The sequence below is a fragment of the Physeter macrocephalus genome, chromosome 8 (genome assembly GCF_002837175.3).
Source record: "Physeter macrocephalus isolate SW-GA chromosome 8, ASM283717v5, whole genome shotgun sequence".
Taxonomy (NCBI): domain Eukaryota; kingdom Metazoa; phylum Chordata; class Mammalia; order Artiodactyla; family Physeteridae; genus Physeter; species Physeter macrocephalus.
The window spans coordinates 51,692,492-51,714,860 of NC_041221.1; the positions used below are offsets into that span (position 1 = coordinate 51,692,492).

The 22,369-nt window shown below is 41.3% G+C and overlaps 2 protein-coding genes across 5 annotated transcripts in view; both read left to right on the plus strand.

Moving 5' to 3' along the window:
* Nucleotides 1–11,579: 11,579 nt before the first annotated feature.
* Nucleotides 11,580–12,535, plus strand: LOC114486708 (uncharacterized). The gene is made up of 2 exons (XM_028492888.1): nt 11,580–11,681; nt 12,102–12,535. The coding sequence occupies exons 1-2, from the start codon at nt 11,614–11,616 to the stop codon at nt 12,451–12,453; spliced, it is 420 nt and encodes a 139-aa protein (XP_028348689.1). The 5' UTR covers nt 11,580–11,613; the 3' UTR covers nt 12,454–12,535.
* The window catches only part of GHR (growth hormone receptor), a 292,065-nt gene continuing 282,206 nt past the window's right edge, over nt 12,511–22,369 (plus strand). For 3 of the 4 annotated variants that reach the window (XM_028492885.2, XM_028492886.2, XM_055086536.1), the window contains exon 1: nt 12,559–12,631. The gene's annotated coding sequence lies outside the window, so the exon portion shown is untranslated. Of the gene's footprint in view, nt 12,632–22,369 lie in introns of all 4 variants that reach the window. The other variant, XM_007117758.4, reaches the window with a different exon arrangement.

The window sequence follows — 22,369 nt, forward strand, 5'->3', positions numbered from 1 at the left end:
ACAGATGGTCAAGAAGCACATGAAAAGCTGCTCAGCATCACTAATTATTAGAGAAATGCAAATCAAAACTACAATGAGGTATCACCTCACACCAGTTAGAATGGGCATCATCAGAAAATCTACAAACAACAAATGCTGGAGAGGGTGTGGAGAAAAAGGAACCCTCTTGCACTGTTGGTGGGAATGTAAATTGATACAGCCACTATGGAGAACAGTATGGAGGTTCCTTAAAAAACTAAAAATAGAATTACCATATTACCCAGCAATCCAATTACTGGGCATATACCCGGAGAAAACCATAATTTAAAAAGACACTTGCACCCCAATGTTCATTGCAGCACTATTTACAATAGCCAGGACATGGAAGCAACCTAAATGCCCATCGTCAGATGAATGGATTAAGAAGATGTGGTACATATGTACCATGGAATATTACTCAGCCATAAAAAGGAATGAAATTGGGTCATTTGTAGAGACGTGGATGGATCTAGAGACTGTCATACAGATTGAAGTAAATCAAAGAGGAAAACAAATATGTATATTAACGCATATATGTGGAACCTAGAAAAATGGTACACATGAACCAGTTTGCAGGGCAGAAATAAAGACACAGATGCAGAGAACAAACGTATGGCCACCAAGCGGGGAAAGTGGTGGGGAGGGGGTGGTGTGATGTGATGAACTGGGAGATTGGGATTGACATATATACACTAATATGTATAAAATGGATAACTAATAAGAACCTGCTGTATAAAAATATAAATAAAATATAATTTTTTTTTAAAAAAAAAGGGGGCTTCCCTGGTGGCGCAGTGGTTGAGAGTCCGCCTGCCGATGCAGGGGACATGGGTTTGTGCCCCGGTCCGGGAAGATCCCACATGCCACGGCGCGGCGGGGCCCGTGAGCCATGCCCGCTGAGTCTGCGCGTCCGCAGCCTGTGCTCCGCAACGGGAGAGGCCACATCAGTGAGAGGCCTGCGTACCGCGAAAAAAAAAAAAAAAAAAAAAGATCCTTCACGGCGCTACTGTTTCTAAGCTGCCTCTGTTGTTTTACACTGGGAAGATAGGGCAGCAAGACAGTGGAGTAGGTTTTATGTCCCCGGGTTTTTGGAAGAAAAGTAACTTTAAGGATTGAATCTGAGAAGAAACAAACCATAGTCTGTTAGGATTTGCTCTGTACAACACTGCTAAACCTCTCACTGAAATGACCCAGAAGTGTTTCCACCAATTTCATAACTTCTAAATCTAAACTACACTAACACCATCCCAAGGCCTGACCAGACCAGCCTCTTTTCTGGCATATTTAGAATTTCTATTTTTAAAAGAATCATCTCCAGCTTCTAACTAAAACCTTTCATTTGGGTAGAAATGTAAGTATCACAAAGCACATCATATGCAGAGCATTCAAGCAGAAAAACTAGCATGTCTTCTTTGAAATCCACCAGGGAGCAAGAATTACAGAGTTTTTCCTTAGTAAATTCTGTGACCAGATAAATTAACAAAGTACAGATTACCTCCTGAGCTAAACTCTTTTTAATGATAGCATAATCCAACCTTAACCTAGGATGTGCCAAGACGTCTACCAACTCCTCTCCAGGAAAGAATGCATGTCTCTTCCCTGACTTGTGCTGAGACCATAATCTGCTGGGCACAGAGATGGAGTGCCAGCACTCAGAAGAAATAAAAGAAACTGATTATAGTGGGAGCTGGAATGAGTGACCAGCCTTATCCCACTGTGAACTCTTCCTTTCTTCAGAATATACAAATAAGTTGGGTCTGTATTAAGCCTACGGGAAGGGAGGCCTTATGGGGATTTTTAACATAACCATCATTCTCTGTGAGTCATTTTTGCTTAAATGGTTTTAAGACCTCTCAAGAAAGTTGGGTTAATAACGATGCCAATTTTTTTTTCCTTTTTTTTTTTTACATCTTTATTGGAGTGTAATTGCTTTACAATGTTGTGTTAGTTTCTGCTGTATAACAAAGCGAATCAGCTATATGTATACATATATCCCCATATGCCCTCCCTCCTGCATCTCCCTCCCACCCTCCCTATCCCACCTCTCTAGGTGGTCACAAAGCTCCAAGCTCATCTCCCTGTGCTATGGAGCTGCTTCCCACTAGCTATCTATTTTACATTTGGTGGTGTATATATGTCAGTGTTACTCTCTCACCAAATTTTAATGTAAACAATTCTTATTGAAAGTAAAACTCTCTGATCTATTGCTTTGTATTGTTAATGGAAGACAGTTTTCAAGACTGAGTCAAAATAGTTGACTTAGTTTGGCTATACTGCCTGTTTCTTAAACCAAAGCAGTTGTATTACTTTCACCTTTATAAAAAATCATTGCTTTTAAAAAAATTACAGAAGTTGTCTTTTCTCACTGAAAAAAAATTTAAAAAATCAAAACTATATAAAGACTGAATTTGTGAAAGTTTTAAACTCACTAGAAAATTCAAACAGTACACAATACTATATGAAATACAGAGTGACTATTCACCTTTCCCCACTTGCCCTTTCTCATATCCCCTCTCTAGGGGTAACCCAGATCTTTTGCTATGCATTTTTACAAAAGTTGGTTCATACTTTAGTTTTCTGCAACTATTTTTTATTTAATAATAGATCACTAACAGCAGCCCATATCAGTGAAGACCGGTCTATCTCATTCTTTGTATATTTGCATCCCACTCCATTGTATAAACTTTTGATTTAATTGATTATACTAAGGAGTATTTTGTCATCAGATTGTCTCTATTGCTATTAAATATGGAATAAATATCGTTGTCCATATGTCTTTTTACTCGGGTAGACGTTACTGTTGGACAATCCCAGAAGTAGAATCGATGGTTCAAAGGGTATGCAGAATTTAAATTTTTATATATGTTGCCAAATTGTCTTTTGAAAATGTTACTAACCATACATTACCATCATTATATGGGAGTGTGCCTTTCCTCATGTACTTGCCATTCTAGATGTTATCTCTTTTTTAAATTTAATTTTAATTTTATATTGGGGTATAGTTGGCTTACAATGTTTTGTTAGTTTCAGTTGTACAGAAAAGTGGTTAAGTTATACATATACATATATCCATTCTTTTTCAGATTCTTTTCCCATATAGGTTATTATAGAATATTGAGTAGAGTTCTCTGTGCTATACAGTAGGTCCTTATTGATTATCTATTTTATCAATCTTTTTGATGTGCTAATTCCCCATTTGGAAATCACTGAAAACGTTATTACCTTCAGAGACAAATTTCCAAATATGGAAATGCGATTTTATTTATTCCAACATTCTAAGTTTGAGAAAGATTTGGACGCATATTTTATATACCAAAAACTAAGAGGTGGAATAAGTGACTACGCTAAGGAGAACTATGCATCAGCAGCAAAGAATCCTTTCTCCTATCTGGTGGTCCCCAAATTGATAAGAATTAAAACAGTGGTGGCGATCCCCAAGTTACTTTCAAGGTTTCAGTCTTTCCAACTTTTCAAGATTGAGTGTAATGAGGTGAAATATCATAGGCTTTGAAGTCAGTTAGAACTGAGATCAAATCTCTACTCTCACTCTGAGTAAGTGAATGAATGCTCTCTTGGTTGGGTTTCCTCAAATAAAAAGTGGTGGTATTTGGGCTTATCTCAAGGCAGAGTTAACTATGTAAGGTAATAAATAGCCTGTGATGAGCAAATGGATAAATATGACTATGTAAAAATTAAATGTCTTTTCATAGAAACAATATACCATTTCACCAAAACAATATACCAAAGTCAAAAGATAAACAATATAGAATCATTTTTAAATTGCCTTCATTCGTATAATTTAGCAAAATTTTGTGAGTTTATAAGTATATACCTCTAAAAGTGGAATTTCTGGGTAAAAGAATACATGCATTTAAAACTTTATCAACATGCCAAATGATCCTGAAAATCGATTTTGCCTATTTACATTCTTAATCCACATTGAATAAGAATGTCCCCACACCCTAATAGTGCATATTATTAACATGTTTTATCTTTTCCAGTATGATAGATTAAAAAAAAAGTTTTTTATTGTTTTGATTTACACTTTTAGCAGTGAATAAATTTGAGCACCTTTTCATATGTTTATAATTATTTTAATTTTTCTATTTTTCTGTGAATTGTCTCTTCTTAATTATCTTTGAAATGTTTATTTTTCTATTGGGTAATTTGCCTATTTTTTATTTTATTTTATTTTATTTTTTTAATTTTTTTTGCGGTACGCGGGCCTCTCTCTGTTGTGGCCTCTGCCGTTGCGGAGCACAGGCTCCGGACGCGCAGGCTCAGCGGCCATGGCTCACGGGCCCAGCCGCGCCGCGGCATGTGGGATCCTCCCGGACCGGGGCAAGAACCCATGTCCCCTGCATCGGCAGGCGGACTCTCAACCACTGCGCCACCAGGGAAGCCCTTGTCTATTTTTTAGAAATCAGTTTTTAAGAGCTCTTTATAGGTTAATTAAGTCTTTCTTCTGTCTTATCTGTTGCAAATAAATTTTCATTCTATATTCTTTTGTGTTCATTTTTTTACCATGGAAATATGTTATGTTTTAAAATTAAAATTCTAGAATATATGTAAACATATATTACATTATAATGTATCTATATCTGTGTATAATCACCTTCTTCTAATGCAAAATATACATTACACATAATAAAGCCAGATAGGAAACATGAAACACCAAATTCCTGCCCACTGAGTGAAACTATGTTAACCCAATTTTATCTCACAGTGATCTGCAGCTCAGTTTTGTGTCTATATAGAGAGATTAATGAAAATGGGAATATAAGTGAACTTATACTTGGCACACAATCTCCTTCAAAATATGGAATTCTTGGGGAAAACCATAAATTAAGCAACTACTTTGTTTTAAAAATTATAACCACTTAATTCATCCCTGTGAATGTGTAAATAGTTGCTCATAAATTAATTTGTGGCTCATCTTAAATAAATATTTGAATTTTGACAAGACCGTTCTACAAACGAAGCCTTAACCAAAAGAAGAGATTTTGACATTGGAATCGCATGCCCAGAAAGACAAATCTGGGGTACAGCAGTGTGAGAAGACAGTGGGGAATTTTATCAGAGAAACTTTGATGACCTTGGTTCATGCCACAAAAAATGGGCTTCTGATTCCACCAGTCCTATTATGACCACTTTCAATAACTGAAAGTTACTAATGCTGTTTATTTCTGCAAACTTATTTCTGGAGAGTGCTCTAAAGGGGAAAAAAACAGGCTCTACGTTGCGTTTTGATGATTTTCATTTTGGAATCAACACCCATCAGACATGCAAATGTGGTATAAAATGTTTATTAACTTTTTCGTGAGTTATAAACATAAGTGAAACAGTCGATGTATTTACAGTAAACCTAATAAACCCCCAGATAAGGCAGTAGTTAGGTCAGTCTTTTACTTCAAGTAATCCCATGAAAGCTGAGAATTGTAAATAAATCTCAAATATCTTATTCATTTTGTTTTTTCTTTATCTGGATGGATTTTGCTCAAACCCTGGGACACAGAGTTCCACAGATTAAGATTTTTATGAACTATGAGTGCAATTACAATTTTAAATACCAGCATTGTCACATCTAAGTATTAATAAATTAAAATAACTTTGAACCAAAACTTTCTGTGGTCGCTATGAAATAAATACTTTATGTTCTTACAATTATATTTTACCAATGGCTTTGAGTTAAAAAGGCGTTAAAAATGAGTGTGAGATTGCTTCTAATTTCTGGCAGCATTTTCCCACTTTGGTATCTGCACATGAATTCTCAGAGGGAAAGAATGTCCCTCAGTCTCATCTTATTCAACATCACTAATACATCATCCAGTCCACTATGTTAAGTCCCTGTATGATGACCTTCAGGAACAATGTCTTGTATGTTTTGGTTTCAGAAGAAGATGCACTTCTAAGCAATTCTTGGCTTTCACCCTATGGAAAGTATATATCTTATAATGGATCACGTTTTCTTATTTCTTATGGTCACAAAGAAGCTCAGAGCCAAAACTGTGGCCCACTTCTAGCAAATGAACAGGATGTTATAATATGCATTTCAAGAGCTAACTATCCTTGCCTGTTATCTTAGTTTTATACCCTATTTTTCTTCCATTCCCATTTTCTCATTTGTTTTATTTATTCATCTTTATGGCTTATATATTTCTCCAGAAGGCACCTCAAATCCTCTTTTAGAAGATGGGGGCTAGGAAAATATTAAACAGATAGATATAAATAAGGCAAATAAATAATAAAATGGATAATAAGGCATATAGACAGAATAAAAACTATTATTATATATAAAAATTATATAATAAATTGATGAGAGGTAGTACCTCATCTCACATCGTACAATGGACGTGTTTCTAGAATGTTGCTTGTGAATCAAATTATTTTAAAGTGAATTATACATTTAATCTACTAGAGGAGCTAGTAGAATGGCATTATGAAATGCCATTCAAGCATTTCATAAAGCACAGAATTTTAGTATCATATGAATACTCAACTTCTGATATGGATGAGGTTTTTGTTATGCAGATTCAGGTTTTATGTTCCCTGATTTAAAAGAAAACTATTTACAAATGGAGTATAACCTTTAAAAGTTGTGAATCACTATGTTGTACACACGAAACATAATATTGTAAATCAACTATACCTCAATTTAAAAAACAGAAAACTAGAGTGTAAAACTGTAAAACTGCTTGTTCTTTCATTCCCCCTACTCCCTCCGACTTTCTAAAATTTTTCACTCCCTAGAGGAAACCACAGTTAATAATTTAATGTAATTTTTCCATATAATTAAAAAAATTAATATTCATATCAACAATATATATTATATAGAGAGAGACTGGGGGAAAATTTTAAAATTTTCTGTGGTCTGCTGGTTTAAAAGCAGAAGATAGACAAAATGGTTGGCGTGGATAACTGGAGAAGCTGCAGAGGAGTCCCAAGAACGGACTTAACACAGAAAGACTCTGGGTTCCCATCCAACTCCTATAACTATCTAATTGCATGATTTGGTCCAGTTGCTTTACTTCTTTAACCGGCTTCCACAATGATAGAGGATAATCACACCTTCTTCATGGGACTGCTGTGAAGAAAAATTGACATAATTGCTGTGAATGTGCTTGGAATACTCTATAGCGTTAGGAAAACGTATGAGAAAAAAATTTATGAAGCAAATTTAATTTCAACAGACATTCTGATTTACTATTTGCCTACAACAGTTGAGACCTATTTGACTTAGCTCTCAAATTCTTTTATCCAAGATATTATGAGTTCCTCTGGTTAATACGTCTCAGCCTTCACCTGGTTCAGCAAGTGCTGCAGAGAGCCAGTGACCTTGAGTAAAGTTCTGTTACCCTGCAAGCCCTCTCTCTCCTCAAGGAGTTCTCCAGCAGTTCCTCCCCTCACCTGATCTTTCCTGGTTTCACTGGGTAGACAATGGGTGGTAGGCAGGTCTGTTTCTTTCGTATGCAAAGCATTCAGTATTCTTCCTCTTGGGTTTTCATTATGCCCTGGAGAAGTCTGATTAGCAAACTAGATTGATAGTTTATTTAGTAGTTGGAAATACTCTGTGTGCCTAATTTCTATAAAAATTGCTATGAAAAACTTTTTCATACCTGCTCAGATCCCTTTCTCATTCACATCTTTTTTTTTGCTTTTATAGTCCTACCTCTTTTAAAAATAAAGAGGATAGAAGGAAAGAACCAAGTAATATGTGAAGATAAAAAATAGGAAAGAATTGAATGTGAAAGAAAAGAAGGGATGGAAATGCCCGGATGGTAAGGTTGCTAAATTCACTTCCTTCGAGTGTAGGCTGAGTGACAACAGATGGAAGTTGGATCAGAGCTGGGGGCTCCTACCACATCAACTGGACTTCAAGGCTTCTGCCATTTCCATTACTCCAGAAAACCTAGTTGGAAGCTCATGGCCCTCCTCTATCTTGTGGGGACCATAATGGGATTGAATTTGATACTGGGAAGAGCAATTTATGAAAGATTTTGATGAATTGGAGGGTATACTAAGGTAGAGGTCCAGCATGGTGTAGGGTCTGGAAACCTCATCACATGAGAAGTGGTGGGAAGACCTGCATGTGTTTGGCCTGGAGGAGAGGTAACTTACGGTGAGACATGTGGAACATGTGTCTCATGAAAAAAAGCAAATTTAAATTTCTAATTTTTCCCTATGTGCTCTAGAGATAGAATCAGGTATAAATAATAGAATAGCAGATTCTGGCTAAAGTACTCTTAACAAATGGTGCAGTCACAAAATGGAACTTGGTTCCCAACGAGGGAACTAATGGGTTACTCATCGATATAATTATCCAGACAGAAGCTGGAGGACCATCTATCAGATGCTTTTTAAAAACAAGCTTTTGCATTTAGTGGGAGGATAGAGAAAATAATCTCAAACTATTTAAAAAAATTTTTTTAATTTTTACACTTAAGTCATTTAAAGAGGAACATTCATTCACGAATCTCTGTTGAGACCTATCTTGTTTGGCTCCTTTCCACCCACTGGCTGCACATGGATGGCATTGCCCAGGTCCTGAGCTTTTCTGGGGGTGGTTCTGAGTCCACTAGAGAGAGTCCAGGCAATCATATTCCTTTTAGTTTTTAAGAGCTCTGAATCGAAATACTGAAATTCATAAAATAAATGGTGATTTTAAGCTTTAATTCTGGCTCTGGGACCTCCTCATAAGTCTTGGCTAAGAATTTCCAGATCATGAAATAGTTTTTCCCCTGTTGCCTTTCAATAGAGGAAAGAAAAGATAAATACATTCCTCAGCTGTTTTCTTCCCTTCATGATTCCCCTGCCATCCTCTTAACCAAGGCAATTGAGGGTGGGGGCTGGGGACAGGGGTGGGGAGAGTCAAGGGTGCTCTTCCAGGGTGTTCACAGCATCACATGCTCAACTCCACAATATGCTGCTGAGTCCTGGGCAAGGAAGGAATTCCCAGCATTCTTCCACCTGTTACCTGGCTTTCCTGAAACCCTTATCCTACTAAGTTTCCTTTGAGCAGCACTTCAGTGATTTACCTATTTATTATGTTTATTATTGTTCACTGTCTCTCCCAAATAGAATGTAAGCCCCATGAGGGCAAGGTCTTTGTGAACATGCCATGTAAGTTTTGTTCCCTGAGGCATCTTACATTCATAGAACAAATCTGTCATGGTGCAGGCTCTTCAACATTTGTCAAAAGAACCTAGTGGATGGGAATTCAGTGTTAGTTTTCAAAAATCCTTTAAAGTAGGTGTGCTTTATTTCTAGAATCTTACTAATTTTACCAGTAAATATTGTATTAGTTTGGATCCCCCAGGAAAACAGGACCAGTAGGAGTTTGAGAGACTACAGCAGTAATCCAGGTGAAAGACTATGGTGGTTTGGACCAGATGTTAGGCATGGAGGGGTCAGGAAGTGACCCGATTTTGAATGTGGAGTGTGAGAAAACGTGGAGGATGGCAGTTCAGAGCTCTGTATAAAGATCTGGGTTTGAGATACAAATTTGGAAGTTCTACATTTTCATTCACTTTGGTTAAGCATTTACTGGGCATCGTACCATTTGCTGGGCACCAACGTAGACATTTTAGGTACAGATACTCAGAATATATAGTGCCTCCCTCAGAGGTCTCATAATTAATGGGAAAAGTAGACATATTAGTAAAAACTGAAATATTTAATACAAGTAGGTATAAAGACCCATGAGGATGCAGATGCAGGGATAGTTAATTAATTAATTCCACCTTTGGGAAAAGCCAGGCACTAAACAATTGAGCTGGAATTTGAAGGTTAAGGAGAATTTCCCTATATGGTCAAAGTAGGATATTCCAGGCAGCGGGGAAGGAATGGTAAGTACAGTTTCACACTTCATAAGGTAAATGTACTCTGGCATGCCTTAACTTGTAGCAAATTAGTTAATTCAGTACCTGATACATTTTCCCTCATAATCTGGAAAATATAAAGAGGCAAATACTACTATAGACCTATACATGATCGTATATGAGATCAGAGGATCTCTATTCATGGGGCTTAAAAAGGACTGCCTTTCATGTAAGTTGCAAATTTATGTCTGGTTCCATAATTTTTTATATTAACCAATGTTTTCTGTGCATGATGACCTTTCTCCCAAAGACGGAGCAGTCAGCTTCCCTGTCTCACAGAATGAAGGCTCCAGATGAACCCAGAGGAAGAAAGAAGGTAATCTTTCTTTGCTAAGCATGGCCCTGAAATCATCTCAGGCATAAACAATAGAACTTAGAAAATATTTTGTGAGTCCCCCTGGCACCTGCTAGAAGACTCTCTGAGCTTGAGGGTGACGGGGGCGGGTAAGAATGAGAAGGCACAGAAGGGATATAAAGAAAGAATCTGGCAGTGTCAGAGTCTGAAAGGCCAGACTGGAAGTTCATCTCAGAAGGAGTGGAGTCAGCATTCGTGGGCTGCCTGGTCTCCACTCCTGCCAGTGCCGCCCTTTCAGGCAGCCTGGCAGTACTGACCACCCAGCAGGTGTTCTGCCTGCCTGTGCCCTAATCTCTCTTTATGTGGGCAATTCCCCTTTTAAAAACTCCAGACAGGGCTTCCCTGGTGGCGCAGTGGTTGAGAGTCCGCCTACCGATGCAGGGGATACGGGTTCCCGCCCCGGTCCGGGAGGATCCCACGTGCCGCGGAGCGGCTGGGCCCGTGAGCCATGGCCGCTGAGCCTGCGCGTCCGGAGCCTGTGCTCCGCAACGGGAGAGGCCACAGCAGTGAGTGGCCCGCGTACCGCAAAACAAAAACAAAAACAAAAAACAACTCCAGACATTGGTAAGCACTCCTACTGCTCTAGCAAAGCATGGAACCCCAGAAATCAAGGGATTAGGGGTGGTTCTTAGGGAAAAGAAGCCTCATTATATTTGAGTGGGTTACAGCTAGAGCAGGACCAGGTCAAGATCAACACCCATCCTGCCTCCTGCCTCAGGATGGGACAGTGTGGTCCACACCCCTACTAGAATCTTTCCCCCTCCTTTCATTCTGGGCGTCTTTGCCTCGAACAGTTGGGTTGTTGAGCCACAGCTGAGCACCAGAAAACACTGTAGGGAACAGAATTTTCCACTTCTTTGACTCCTTTAAAAAGAAGGGTATCTTATGTGACATGTGCTGCCCGAAGTCTTTGGTAATATGCTGCTTCCCAAGTCTTGGCCTCCCTGTACTATTTTACATGCCCTGGGGATTTTTTATTCTAGTGCTAAGAAGCTTGGTTTCTTTAAGTTGTTGCTTAAACATTTCTCTCTGGGTATAAATTTGGCTTTGTGTCTGGGAACCCTGTAAAAAAAGGTCATTTAGTAAGCCGAATCTGTTAAATAAATGACGTTACAACTGGCTGTCAGTAATAAAGTAAATAGTGAAAAGATAGCATGATGGGCTGCTCCGTCAGATCTCAGACAACCTGGAACTGGACTTTTGAACTTTCTACTTAGAAAAGCATGTGGTGACTGGGAGTTTGATGCTTTAACAAAATGACAGGCTTATGCAGAACGATACCGACTTTCTGAAGCACTTTGACAGCTTCTTCTCTTTCTTTTCCCTGCAGTGGAATGAGGTGGGCAGGCCCGTATTTGACAGATGTCCAGCGCAAGACGTTTAAAAACCATGTTCCCTAGGTCACACACAAGTACAGTTCTCAGGCCGAGGTCTGTGTCTGGACACCCTGCTTCCCTGTGCTCCAGTTTCTGGACATACCCCTATTCTAACATGCCTCGTGTCCTTGGTAAATTACTTCATCTCTCTTGCCTCCTTTTTCTAACCTCTGAAGTAAGGTCCTTTAACTATTTTTTCACTATGCCCCAGGGAGCAGGAGTTTGGAAATTGGTTGCAGGTGTAAAGAGGCAATGTTTGGTTTGCCAATTACGCTTTTCAAGCTGTCTTGTCCGTTCCCCCACCCCCCGCTCTCTCCCCCCCGCCCCCATTCCAGCAGAAAGCTAACCTTTCTGTAAGCGTTCCCTTGAATTTGTTGACTGCATTTAGGTTCTTTTAGGTCCTGCCTTCTTTTTGGGAACAGGGGTGGGCGGAGAGGAAGGAAGTGTCCTGCAACTACCAATATTTTCCTCTAGGAGGAGCCGCGCAGCCCAGATGAGAGTGACACGCACCAACTCCAACTCCTCGCCGGGGAACGCTTCATCCCAGTTCCGCGGAGTGCTCGGCCCGAACAGCGCTCGGCGCCTCCCCAGCGGGTCTCGAACCAGCCGCCCTGAGCTCCCGCTTCCCCTGCTGCGGCAGCCCGGGTCCCGAGGGCGGCGGGCCGGGCGCGGCGTGACCCCTAGTGAACGGCGCCCGCCGGTTCTCACCCCTCCCCTCCCCTCCCATCCTCCCTTCCCGTTTCACCCCTCCCCTCCCCCCTCCCCAAGCCTGACAGCCCGGGAGCTGCCAAGCAGGGCGCAGCCATGGGAAGAGGAGGCGGTCTAGGGAGCGGCGGCGGCGGCAGCGGCGGCTGCTGCAGCGGCGGCGGCGGCGGCGGCTGCTGCTGCTGAGCCGAGGCAGCGGCGAGGACCCCGGGCTGGAGCCGCGCAGGCCGGAGGGCCCCGCGCCCTCGGCCCCAGCGCGGCCGCGAACCGCGCTCTCTCTCCGGAGGCGAGGCTCGGAGGTACTGGAAGGGAGCTCCGAAATCGGGCTCTTATTTTTCCCATGTTGTGTCGGGGGGCCTGGGAGTGGAGCCTGGGACGCCAGTTGTTTATGAAAGTGGGGATCTGTCTTATGTATTTACACGGGTAATTTTTGTCCTGGTGACTTGGGGGTTGGCACTGCTCCCCTCCTCTTCACCAAGAAGTTGTTTTCTGCTGGTGGGTAGTTGTAACCCGATCCACGCTCTGGAAGTGTGCGTGTGTGTATGTGTAAGTTGGTGGGGGCGTCAGGGAGTTGGGGGTGACAGGCGAACCATCCCACGCTGGCGCCTGCTCCCACCCGCGTTTGCGGTGCCTGGAGGGGCTTCCTCCGAAGCCAGTTTTGTTAAACTCTTGAGAAGTTTTGCGACTGTTTCTGTTTGACATCATCAGCCAGCCGGGCTGGGGCAGGAACTGCTGGGGCTTCGCTGCTAAGCGGGGAGAGGTCCCCGGCTGCGCCGCGGGAGGAGAGGGGAGGTTGTTCGGCTGTGCGCCTCTACACCGCGCGCTCCTTCCCAAAGCGCACCACCCTTGCGCGTTTCTGCGGACTGCAGCCGCGCATTGGCACCGGCGGAGCTGGGGTCAGTTAGAGTCACGGCCACCAGTCCCCATGAGCTGGGGTGGGTGGAGATCGTGGCGAGCCGAACTCCTCCAGCCCTGAACACACTCGTGGTTATGAAATCAACCAGGCTTAAAGTTTTGACAGAACTGCCCGAGGCAAGAGAGCCGCACGGGTGAGTGGGGTAGCGACGGGTCTGGGGAGAAGACTCTGGCGGCGCGCAGAGGGTGCTGGGCAGGGTCACCCACTTGCGGGTGCACAGGGAAGTCTGTTTTGGGGTGAGTGCTTTATATATGAGCCGGAGCGGGGGGTACGCCTGCTGGGGCCATGCTGTGGGAGTGGGTGGCCCGGTGCAGGGTCAGTGGGCTGAATGGGTGTACGTGCGCGCGGTCTGTGTGCGCGCGTGTGTGCGCCTGGGGGGGCGTGTCGGAGCCTGAGCCAGTAGGGTGTGCAGGGGGGTTGAGGGGAGGAGGCCAGAGAGGTGCCGCCCGCCTGTTTGTGCCGCCAGGAGACCTTGGAAGGGACAGGGAAAGGTAACGGGAGGCCAGAGCCTTGGGAAGTCGCAGGAGTTTCTGTACAGGATTTAAGTACCACGGACTTTAAAATACTAATCCCTTTGCCTTCGAAACCCTGGAGGTGGAGGTTTCTGGAGCTCTCAGGAGACCTGCATAGGAGGACGGAGGGTCTAGGAGACGTGTGAATGTGTGGGTCCAGAAGCCCGGAGACGCGGACCCAGGTTGGATCCGTGGATCTGAAATTCCCAGGGTACTGTTGTGCACAGCCTCTGGGGTGATTAGACTCCCTGGTGTGTGTGCCTGGGAAGGCACTCATCTTTCCTCACCTGAGCAGGTGGTGTCATCTTGGAAGTCCTTCTCTCTGGGGTGCCAGGGTACAGACCTTGGAGGTCTATGGTGTTGAAACATTTCCAGAAATTAAAATGCTGGATAGGAACGAAATAAAATGATTTAGTAGACAGAGTTGTTGGTTCCATCTCTTCTGTGATTGAGGATTCTTTTTCCTTTTGAGAAAAACAAAGCTCAGCGTTCCCAGATTAGATTTCAAGGGGTCTGGCCATTTGTGGTTTCCCTTCAGATGGACTTTAGATGGAGCTGGAAGGATGTGTTTTAAGCCCAGAGACCACTGGGAAACTTCATTCGTAGCTTAAGTATGTCCCATCTCTCATCTTCTTCCACCCTCGTAAACTTTTTGCTTCACATGAGTCTAAGGAAAGTTGGTGAGTCAACATTCAGCTTTTCTTTTGGAGTAAATATATCACAGTGAAATTATAGCTTGGGTCTCCTGAATGGCATGGAAAACCAACACTTAATGGGCAGAGGTGTGAAATGAAAATCTATAAATGCATTGACAAACCGACGACACGAGTGCATTTTTTTCCAAACCGAGCATAACTTTGCCTTGCAAATATTTGTTCTAGGCAGAGTTTGGGGCTGTGTTTTAGATTGTTAGTTTTTAAACAGCAGACTTCTCATCATAAACCTCTTAACAATGGATTCTAGATGCCTTTTCTGTGCTATCTCTGGTGCCTGTGTTAACAGATGTTTACGGTGCTTAGTAACCTATGGAATTGTGTTGAGTATCTTGTTAGCTCAAGACAAAATGTTTATAGCAAAATGTAATAAATGAGCCCTAGCTGCACTCTGCTTCTGCTAAGCGCGTGAAGCACCCCAGCATGGAAACAAATCTTGAAGTTGGTCCAGCTTGGCAAGACTTTTTGGCTATCTGCTGGTACGCTTTGTTAATGTAAAGATAAATCTGAGTGATACACTGAGAATGTGGCACAGCAAATTGTTTAGCTCAGAAAAAAAGGCATGGGTTATATTTTTTAAATCAGCTAATCTTAAGCTTCTCTGGTCATTCCACTGGTAAATTGCACAATTCTGGAGATTTGGTTTACTTTCAGGGAAGACATTTTTTAAAAGTATGTCAATAATGAAAATAACTTCTATTTTTTAGTGTGTTCACATGCGTCCATACAAACCGTCACTTTTTCTTCTTAAGAAAAAAAACCCTATAATATCTGTGGTAATGACAAATAATATGAGTATTCAAATCATGTAATCTCTTTCTGAATCTTGAATTGATAAGAACTGAAGTGTGGTAAGGCTGAAGGTCAGACCTTTGCTAATTGGGTAAACAAGGCAACACAGGATGTCTTTTTGGCAAGTGATTTTTTTCAACCGGGACAATATAATGTAAACAATACACTCAATAACAGGGTTGATTAGTATGATCACCGACTTTACAGGTAACTCCCTACTGGGGCAAGAACTTCCACTTCAGTAGCCCTCCATGTTAGTGGGCCAGCTTACCTCTCCTTGGAGTAATCAGATGGAAATCTTGCTTCCTCACTAGCCAGTCCATTCTAGGAGAGATTTATGTTTAGAAAGTTCTGCCTGTACTGAGTCAACGTTTTCTTCTGCTCGCCGGCCTAGTATTAAGTGGCTGGAACCACACACAATGAATCTAATCTCTCTTCCCTTGAAGTGCTGTATTGGAAAACAAACAGTATACTCCTTCCTGAACTCTTTTTTGCCTGTTCTTGGAGCTGTTCCTCACCCACTGTGGGGTGCCACCCTTTTCTGCCCTGACCAGTAGGCCCTCGAGTCCACATTCTCTCCATCCCTCCTAATGTACGTCATTGAAAACATAGATGTGAAACCCTTAGTCCTGGACTTTCTATATCTGTTAAGTCAGCTTAATATTCATGAGCTGTTTCAGCCATCTCATTACACTGTTCACTAATTTCAAACCTGTAAACAACTCATTCTTTTCAGATTATTAATCATCCACAGTCAAAACATTATGATAATAGTTTCAAAACATTTTTTCATGCCTGAACTCCCAATAAATCTGTGGAAAGTATAATACTGTGCAGGTAAATAGAATTCTACATGCAGTGAAGACAGCTACCTAATTTCTTACTATCAAGGAATACCAAGCCCCAGAACAGCAGAAGTAGAATGTTCTGAAGACAAGCAAATTGCAATTGCATGTTACAGACAGGTAGAGACTACATTGCGGGGTATTCTTTTCATGGACCTCATTGTGTCTGCTTCCACGAGCATGAGTCAGTACTAGCAATCAGCATTTATTGAAGGCTTGTTCTATCCAAGTCCTAGACACTATGCCATCTGGCCCTAAATGAGGTGAAAGTACATCAGACAGAAATGCTTCTTCAGGCAACTGGGATTTAAGGTGTACATACAGGACATGAACTGAGTCAACAACCTCATCTTCCTCTGGAGGTAAATGCTTGCCAATGCCGCAGGGAAGTCTAGAGCAGGTATATCTGGCCATCAGCCCTCAGGGAGTTCCCTGATGCTTCTCACTTACCCAAGTCCTCGGTGTAAGGAAGCAAAGCTCGTATATACGGGGCACACAGGGGAGAGGGTGTGGTTCAAAGGCAACCACTTTGGGACCCATCAGAGCTCAGTTTGAGTCTGAGCTTTACCACCAACATGCAAATTAACTCCTCTGAGACTCACTTTTCTCCTCTGTGAGAATTCTAATGCCTACCTCCTGGGGCTGAGGCATTTCCACACAAAGTCTGTAGCATTTATGGCCTGTACTCCGCGTTAGACACCTATCTGTTATGATTGATTTCTCTTTTGTGTATCCGTCTGAGACTTCTTGACTAAATTATGAGTTTCCCAGCTGAGAATCTGACACAGATGAGAATCTTCTGTCTTCCTGCAGGAAATGTTTATGGTTGACGATGATGACGGTGTTGTTTATTTCAGCAAGTCTGGATGTGAAAGAGATGACCCTCTCTTCTTGGCAAAGAGAGAAAACCAACCTGTGATATAGACTGACATCTGGGCCTATCAGAAGGCCCTACTGTGTGCACTGACCTTCAGTCAGGACAAGGGGCCAATGAGAGTCTTGTGCTCTTAGATGAAATTGTCTGTGCTGTCCCCCTCGTGTGTGTGTGTGTGTGTGTGTGTGTGTGTTTGCAGTAAGAGTTGTCACCCATCCCCCTTGCATATTACATTTGCTTCTTTGCTTTATTCTGTTCTCATATAAAGGGAGGAAATAATCAATGATAAAGTGCAGAAATCAATTTCACTACTCCCTACCTCATATCCACCCTCCCCCTGCCAAAAAAAAATTATAGTAGACCCACTGATAAGTATTTGGACATAGAAGTTCTAAACCAAAGTTCAACTTTGATATAAGAAACCTGCAAGTTAGGATGGCATCATGTGAAATAATAGTAAACTAGGGTGTCAGGAAACCTGGGTCCCCTCTAAGCTCTGCCTCTAACAGGCTTTGTAATTGTTGCAAACTACTGAATTTCTTGGGTTTCATATTTCTTACACATTAATAACAAATAAACAACAACAAAAAAAGAGTAAACAACATGACCTCTTAGGATTCTTTTCAGGGCTATGTTTGAATCCATCAAATTATTGAATTTCTCTCTTCTCTCAGCTCTTTTGGGGCTTTGCTTGAATGTCTGCGGGAACACCTATTTCATTCATTTTCAGTTTCATGGTCTTTTTACATATCTGTCTTCCTTGCTAGGCTGTGGGTTTTTGAAGAGCAGAAAATATATTTTATTCATTTTTATATTTTTCCACTCTGCTGAATGCTGTAAACATAGCAGTTGTGGGAAGAGTGTTAATTGAATTAATGTGGGCTGCTTTGGACAGTCAAGCTATAATGTATATCACTTTGTTAACAATACACAACAATTTTGAATATAAGCATCAGGAAATAGTGTTTGCTGATTCTTTTCCCTTATCATTAATTTTTTTTTTAATCAATGAAGTAAAACAGATAAAAATGTAATCACATCTGTGCTTCTAGCTCCCGTTCTAAACAATAACAGCTCATCATGGTCTGATGCAGGAGGTCTTTCTGAAGTAGTTTCTTTTCTTTTGTTGTTGTTTTTGCTTTGAGCTAAAGAAAATTCCATGATGAGTACCAGACTCTTAAAAGAAGGATGACAGAGAGGGTCATTGTTTAGTCTCAACTTCTTTGTTGGGTGTTTCTCACTACTTTTTTTTTTTTTTTTTTTTTTTGCGGTACGCGGGCCTCTCACCGCCGCGCACTTTGGGACCCATCAGAGCTCAGTTTGAGTCTGAGCTTTACCACCAACATGCAAATTAACTCCTCTGAGACTCACTTTTCTCCTCTGTGAGAATTCTAATGCCTACCTCCTGGGGCTGAGGCATTTCCACACAAAGTCTGTAGCATTTATGGCCTGTACTCCGCGTTAGACACCTATCTGTTATGATTGATTTCTCTTTTGTGTATCCGTCTGAGACTTCTTGACTAAATTATGAGTTTCCCAGCTGAGAATCTGACACAGATGAGAATCTTCTGTCTTCCTGCAGGAAATGTTTATGGTTGACGATGATGACGGTGTTGTTTATTTCAGCAAGTCTGGATGTGAAAGAGATGACCCTCTCTTCTTGGCAAAGAGAGAAAACCAACCTGTGATATAGACTGACATCTGGGCCTATCAGAAGGCCCTACTGTGTGCACTGACCTTCAGTCAGGACAAGGGGCCAATGAGAGTCTTGTGCTCTTAGATGAAATTGTCTGTGCTGTCCCCCTCGTGTGTGTGTGTGTGTGTGTGTGTGTGTGTGTGTGTGTGTGTGTTTGCAGTAAGAGTTGTCACCCATCCCCCTTGCATATTACATTTGCTTCTTTGCTTTATTCTGTTCTCATATAAAGGGAGGAAATAATCAATGATAAAGTGCAGAAATCAATTTCACTACTCCCTACCTCATATCCACCCTCCCCCTGCCAAAAAAAAATTATAGTAGACCCACTGATAAGTATTTGGACATAGAAGTTCTAAACCAAAGTTCAACTTTGATATAAGAAACCTGCAAGTTAGGATGGCATCATGTGAAATAATAGTAAACTAGGGTGTCAGGAAACCTGGGTCCCCTCTAAGCTCTGCCTCTAACAGGCTTTGTAATTGTTGCAAACTACTGAATTTCTTGGGTTTCATATTTCTTACACATTAATAACAAATAAACAACAACAAAAAAAGAGTAAACAACATGACCTCTTAGGATTCTTTTCAGGGCTATGTTTGAATCCATCAAATTATTGAATTTCTCTCTTCTCTCAGCTCTTTTGGGGCTTTGCTTGAATGTCTGCGGGAACACCTATTTCATTCATTTTCAGTTTCATGGTCTTTTTACATATCTGTCTTCCTTGCTAGGCTGTGGGTTTTTGAAGAGCAGAAAATATATTTTATTCATTTTTATATTTTTCCACTCTGCTGAATGCTGTAAACATAGCAGTTGTGGGAAGAGTGTTAATTGAATTAATGTGGGCTGCTTTGGACAGTCAAGCTATAATGTATATCACTTTGTTAACAATACACAACAATTTTGAATATAAGCATCAGGAAATAGTGTTTGCTGATTCTTTTCCCTTATCATTAATTTTTTTTTTAATCAATGAAGTAAAACAGATAAAAATGTAATCACATCTGTGCTTCTAGCTCCCGTTCTAAACAATAACAGCTCATCATGGTCTGATGCAGGAGGTCTTTCTGAAGTAGTTTCTTTTCTTTTGTTGTTGTTTTTGCTTTGAGCTAAAGAAAATTCCATGATGAGTACCAGACTCTTAAAAGAAGGATGACAGAGAGGGTCATTGTTTAGTCTCAACTTCTTTGTTGGGTGTTTCTCACTACTTCTTTTTTTTTTTTTTTTTTTTGCGGTACGCGGGCCTCTCACCGCCGCGGCCTCTCCCGCCGCGGAGCACAGGCTCCGGACGCGCAGGCCCAGCGGCCGTGGCTCACGGGCCCAGCCGCTCCGCGGCACATGGGATCCTCCCGGACTGGGGCACGAACCCGCGTCCCCTGCATCGGCAAGCGTACTCCCAACCACTGCGCCACCAGGGAAGCCCCCTCTCACTACCTTTTAATATAGGTAAATGAAGCCTTAGGTCAGGCACAAATTTCACTTACTAATGATTCATAGGAAGGCAGTGATTTTTGTCAGAAATTGTTGGGCTGTGTGTTTTTAATTAGCATCTCAACTTACCTTCAAATATTCCATTCCAAAATCAGTAGATAATTTCTTCTACAGAGTCCGTAAAACTTCCAGATGTGTTTACTGCTCTGATTAAGGCTTGCGTCTTTTGTTATTGACTAGACTTCAGTCAGTTTTCTTTAGAAGAATATCATTATAATCCCAGTGAATTATTCTTCTTATATTGTGAATTCGTTTAAACATAAACAAGTCTATCCCCAGCTGGCTGGGCTTCTAAGTGGAAAGTGTATCCTAGGGAAAACACTCACTTCATGGAGATTTGGCGCCGGTGGTAGAAAGCACCCTGATAAATCCCTCAGTCAGCACTAGAACCAAAAGGGCTTGCAAATTGAACAGGTGCTTTGATGTATTTATCTATGGTGGACAGCCTGCTATGCTAGACATTTGCTATAATAACTCCTTGATTGTATCCTCAGTTGTTTATCAAATGAAACATTTAAAGTAGTATATAATTAAAAACCTTGAAAGAGGCATCCCTCTCTGTTCCTTTAGTATATTAGAAATATGATAGTCACTGGTACGAAGAAAAGCGCTTTTTTTTTTCTTGTTTAAAAAACGTACTGTATCATAGTAAGCATCACATCCATCTCTTTTATCTTTGAGTTCCCATATAAAAAAAAAAAGTAGAGTGAGACCATTACAAAACAGAGTCTTACATAGTTCTCTCCCCATGCTGATTAAAATAGAAGGTGCTACCGTGATGCAGAAGATAGCTCATCTCAAGTTTGATGACGGCTGATGAGTCTTCAGTCAAACTGCCAATTTTTATTGCTATCGGTGAGGAAATCAGCCTTTGTCCTTGGTCAGGATGATGGCATATGATCCTACTTCACCCTATCAGCTGCTTCTTTGGACATCTTCAAGCTATGTTACTGTTATCCCAGAAAACCTGAATTTGGTAAAGCAAAGTAAAGAAGAGCCTTGAAAAGCATATGTGAAGGAGAAATAGATTCCTAAAAACAAAACCTCTACAGTGGCTTCTTCCCAAAGGAGTAGAAGAAAATACCAGAATCCCTGGACAAGATGATGATGACTGAAGAAAAGACACCATTTTTATACCTAGCAAGTCTGAAATAGTAAAGAAAGAGCGGCAAAATGAAGAGGAAGGATTTCTTTCCTATCAGCAGTCAGTGTAGCGTCTTATTTCCAATAGGGACATTGGCAAAACAGTACTCTGCTTGTCATAGAATAAACATTCAATAAATATTTTATTAATGACGTTAGTATGTAATAAAACACAGAGAGAAATTGAATTGTTGACAAGAAGTATGTGGAGAGTTGGGGACAAAGGGACGTGGATAGGATCGGGTGATAACTAGGATCTAAGCTCGTAATGCAAATTTGGTATATTTCTCCTTAGATTAATGATGGCACCCAAACCTGATGACCAACTTTCCAAAGTGATGGCACCCAAACCTGATGACCAACTTTCCAAAGTGGATCTTGTTCAGGGCCTTGGAAACATCTAGAAGTTTTTAATATTTGAAGCAAGACGGAGACATTTTGAATTTTTCTGTAGGACTCAGTAGGACTGGGGAGACACATCCAGTTTGCCAGCTCAGCATTCCATTGTAGGGATATCCTGTAACCTCCTTTCTCATTGCATAGTCCAGAGTTTTTCTTTAAACCTTCATGATTCCACTGGACCCTGTTCCTGCTTGAACTCCTAATTTGTTGATGAAAATTTGGTGAGGCGAGATTTCTATAACTTTGGGAATTCTCTATCTTTGATATACATTTTATTAAAAAAAAACAACTTTTGACTGTGGGAAACTTTACATAAACAAAGTAAAGAAAATAGTATTTTGAGCCTCAGGTACCCATTACTCAGCTTCCAGAGTCATCAATATTTTGCTAATCTTCTTTCATCTTTCTACTGTGCCCCTGAGTATTTTAAAGCAGCCTCAGACATCTTGTCCTTTCCTTTTGTAGATGTAAATATTATACTTTAGGATGCATATCTAACAAGTAAGCCTCCTATTTTTAATAACTGCATGGTCTGCATTTTATGGCGGATAGAGAGATAATACTTTATGAAAGGACATTATCCTCTTCAGGCCTGACTCTGTGATATGATGGAGGTGTGACTGTGTGTGTGTGTGTGTGTGTGTGTGTGTGTATAT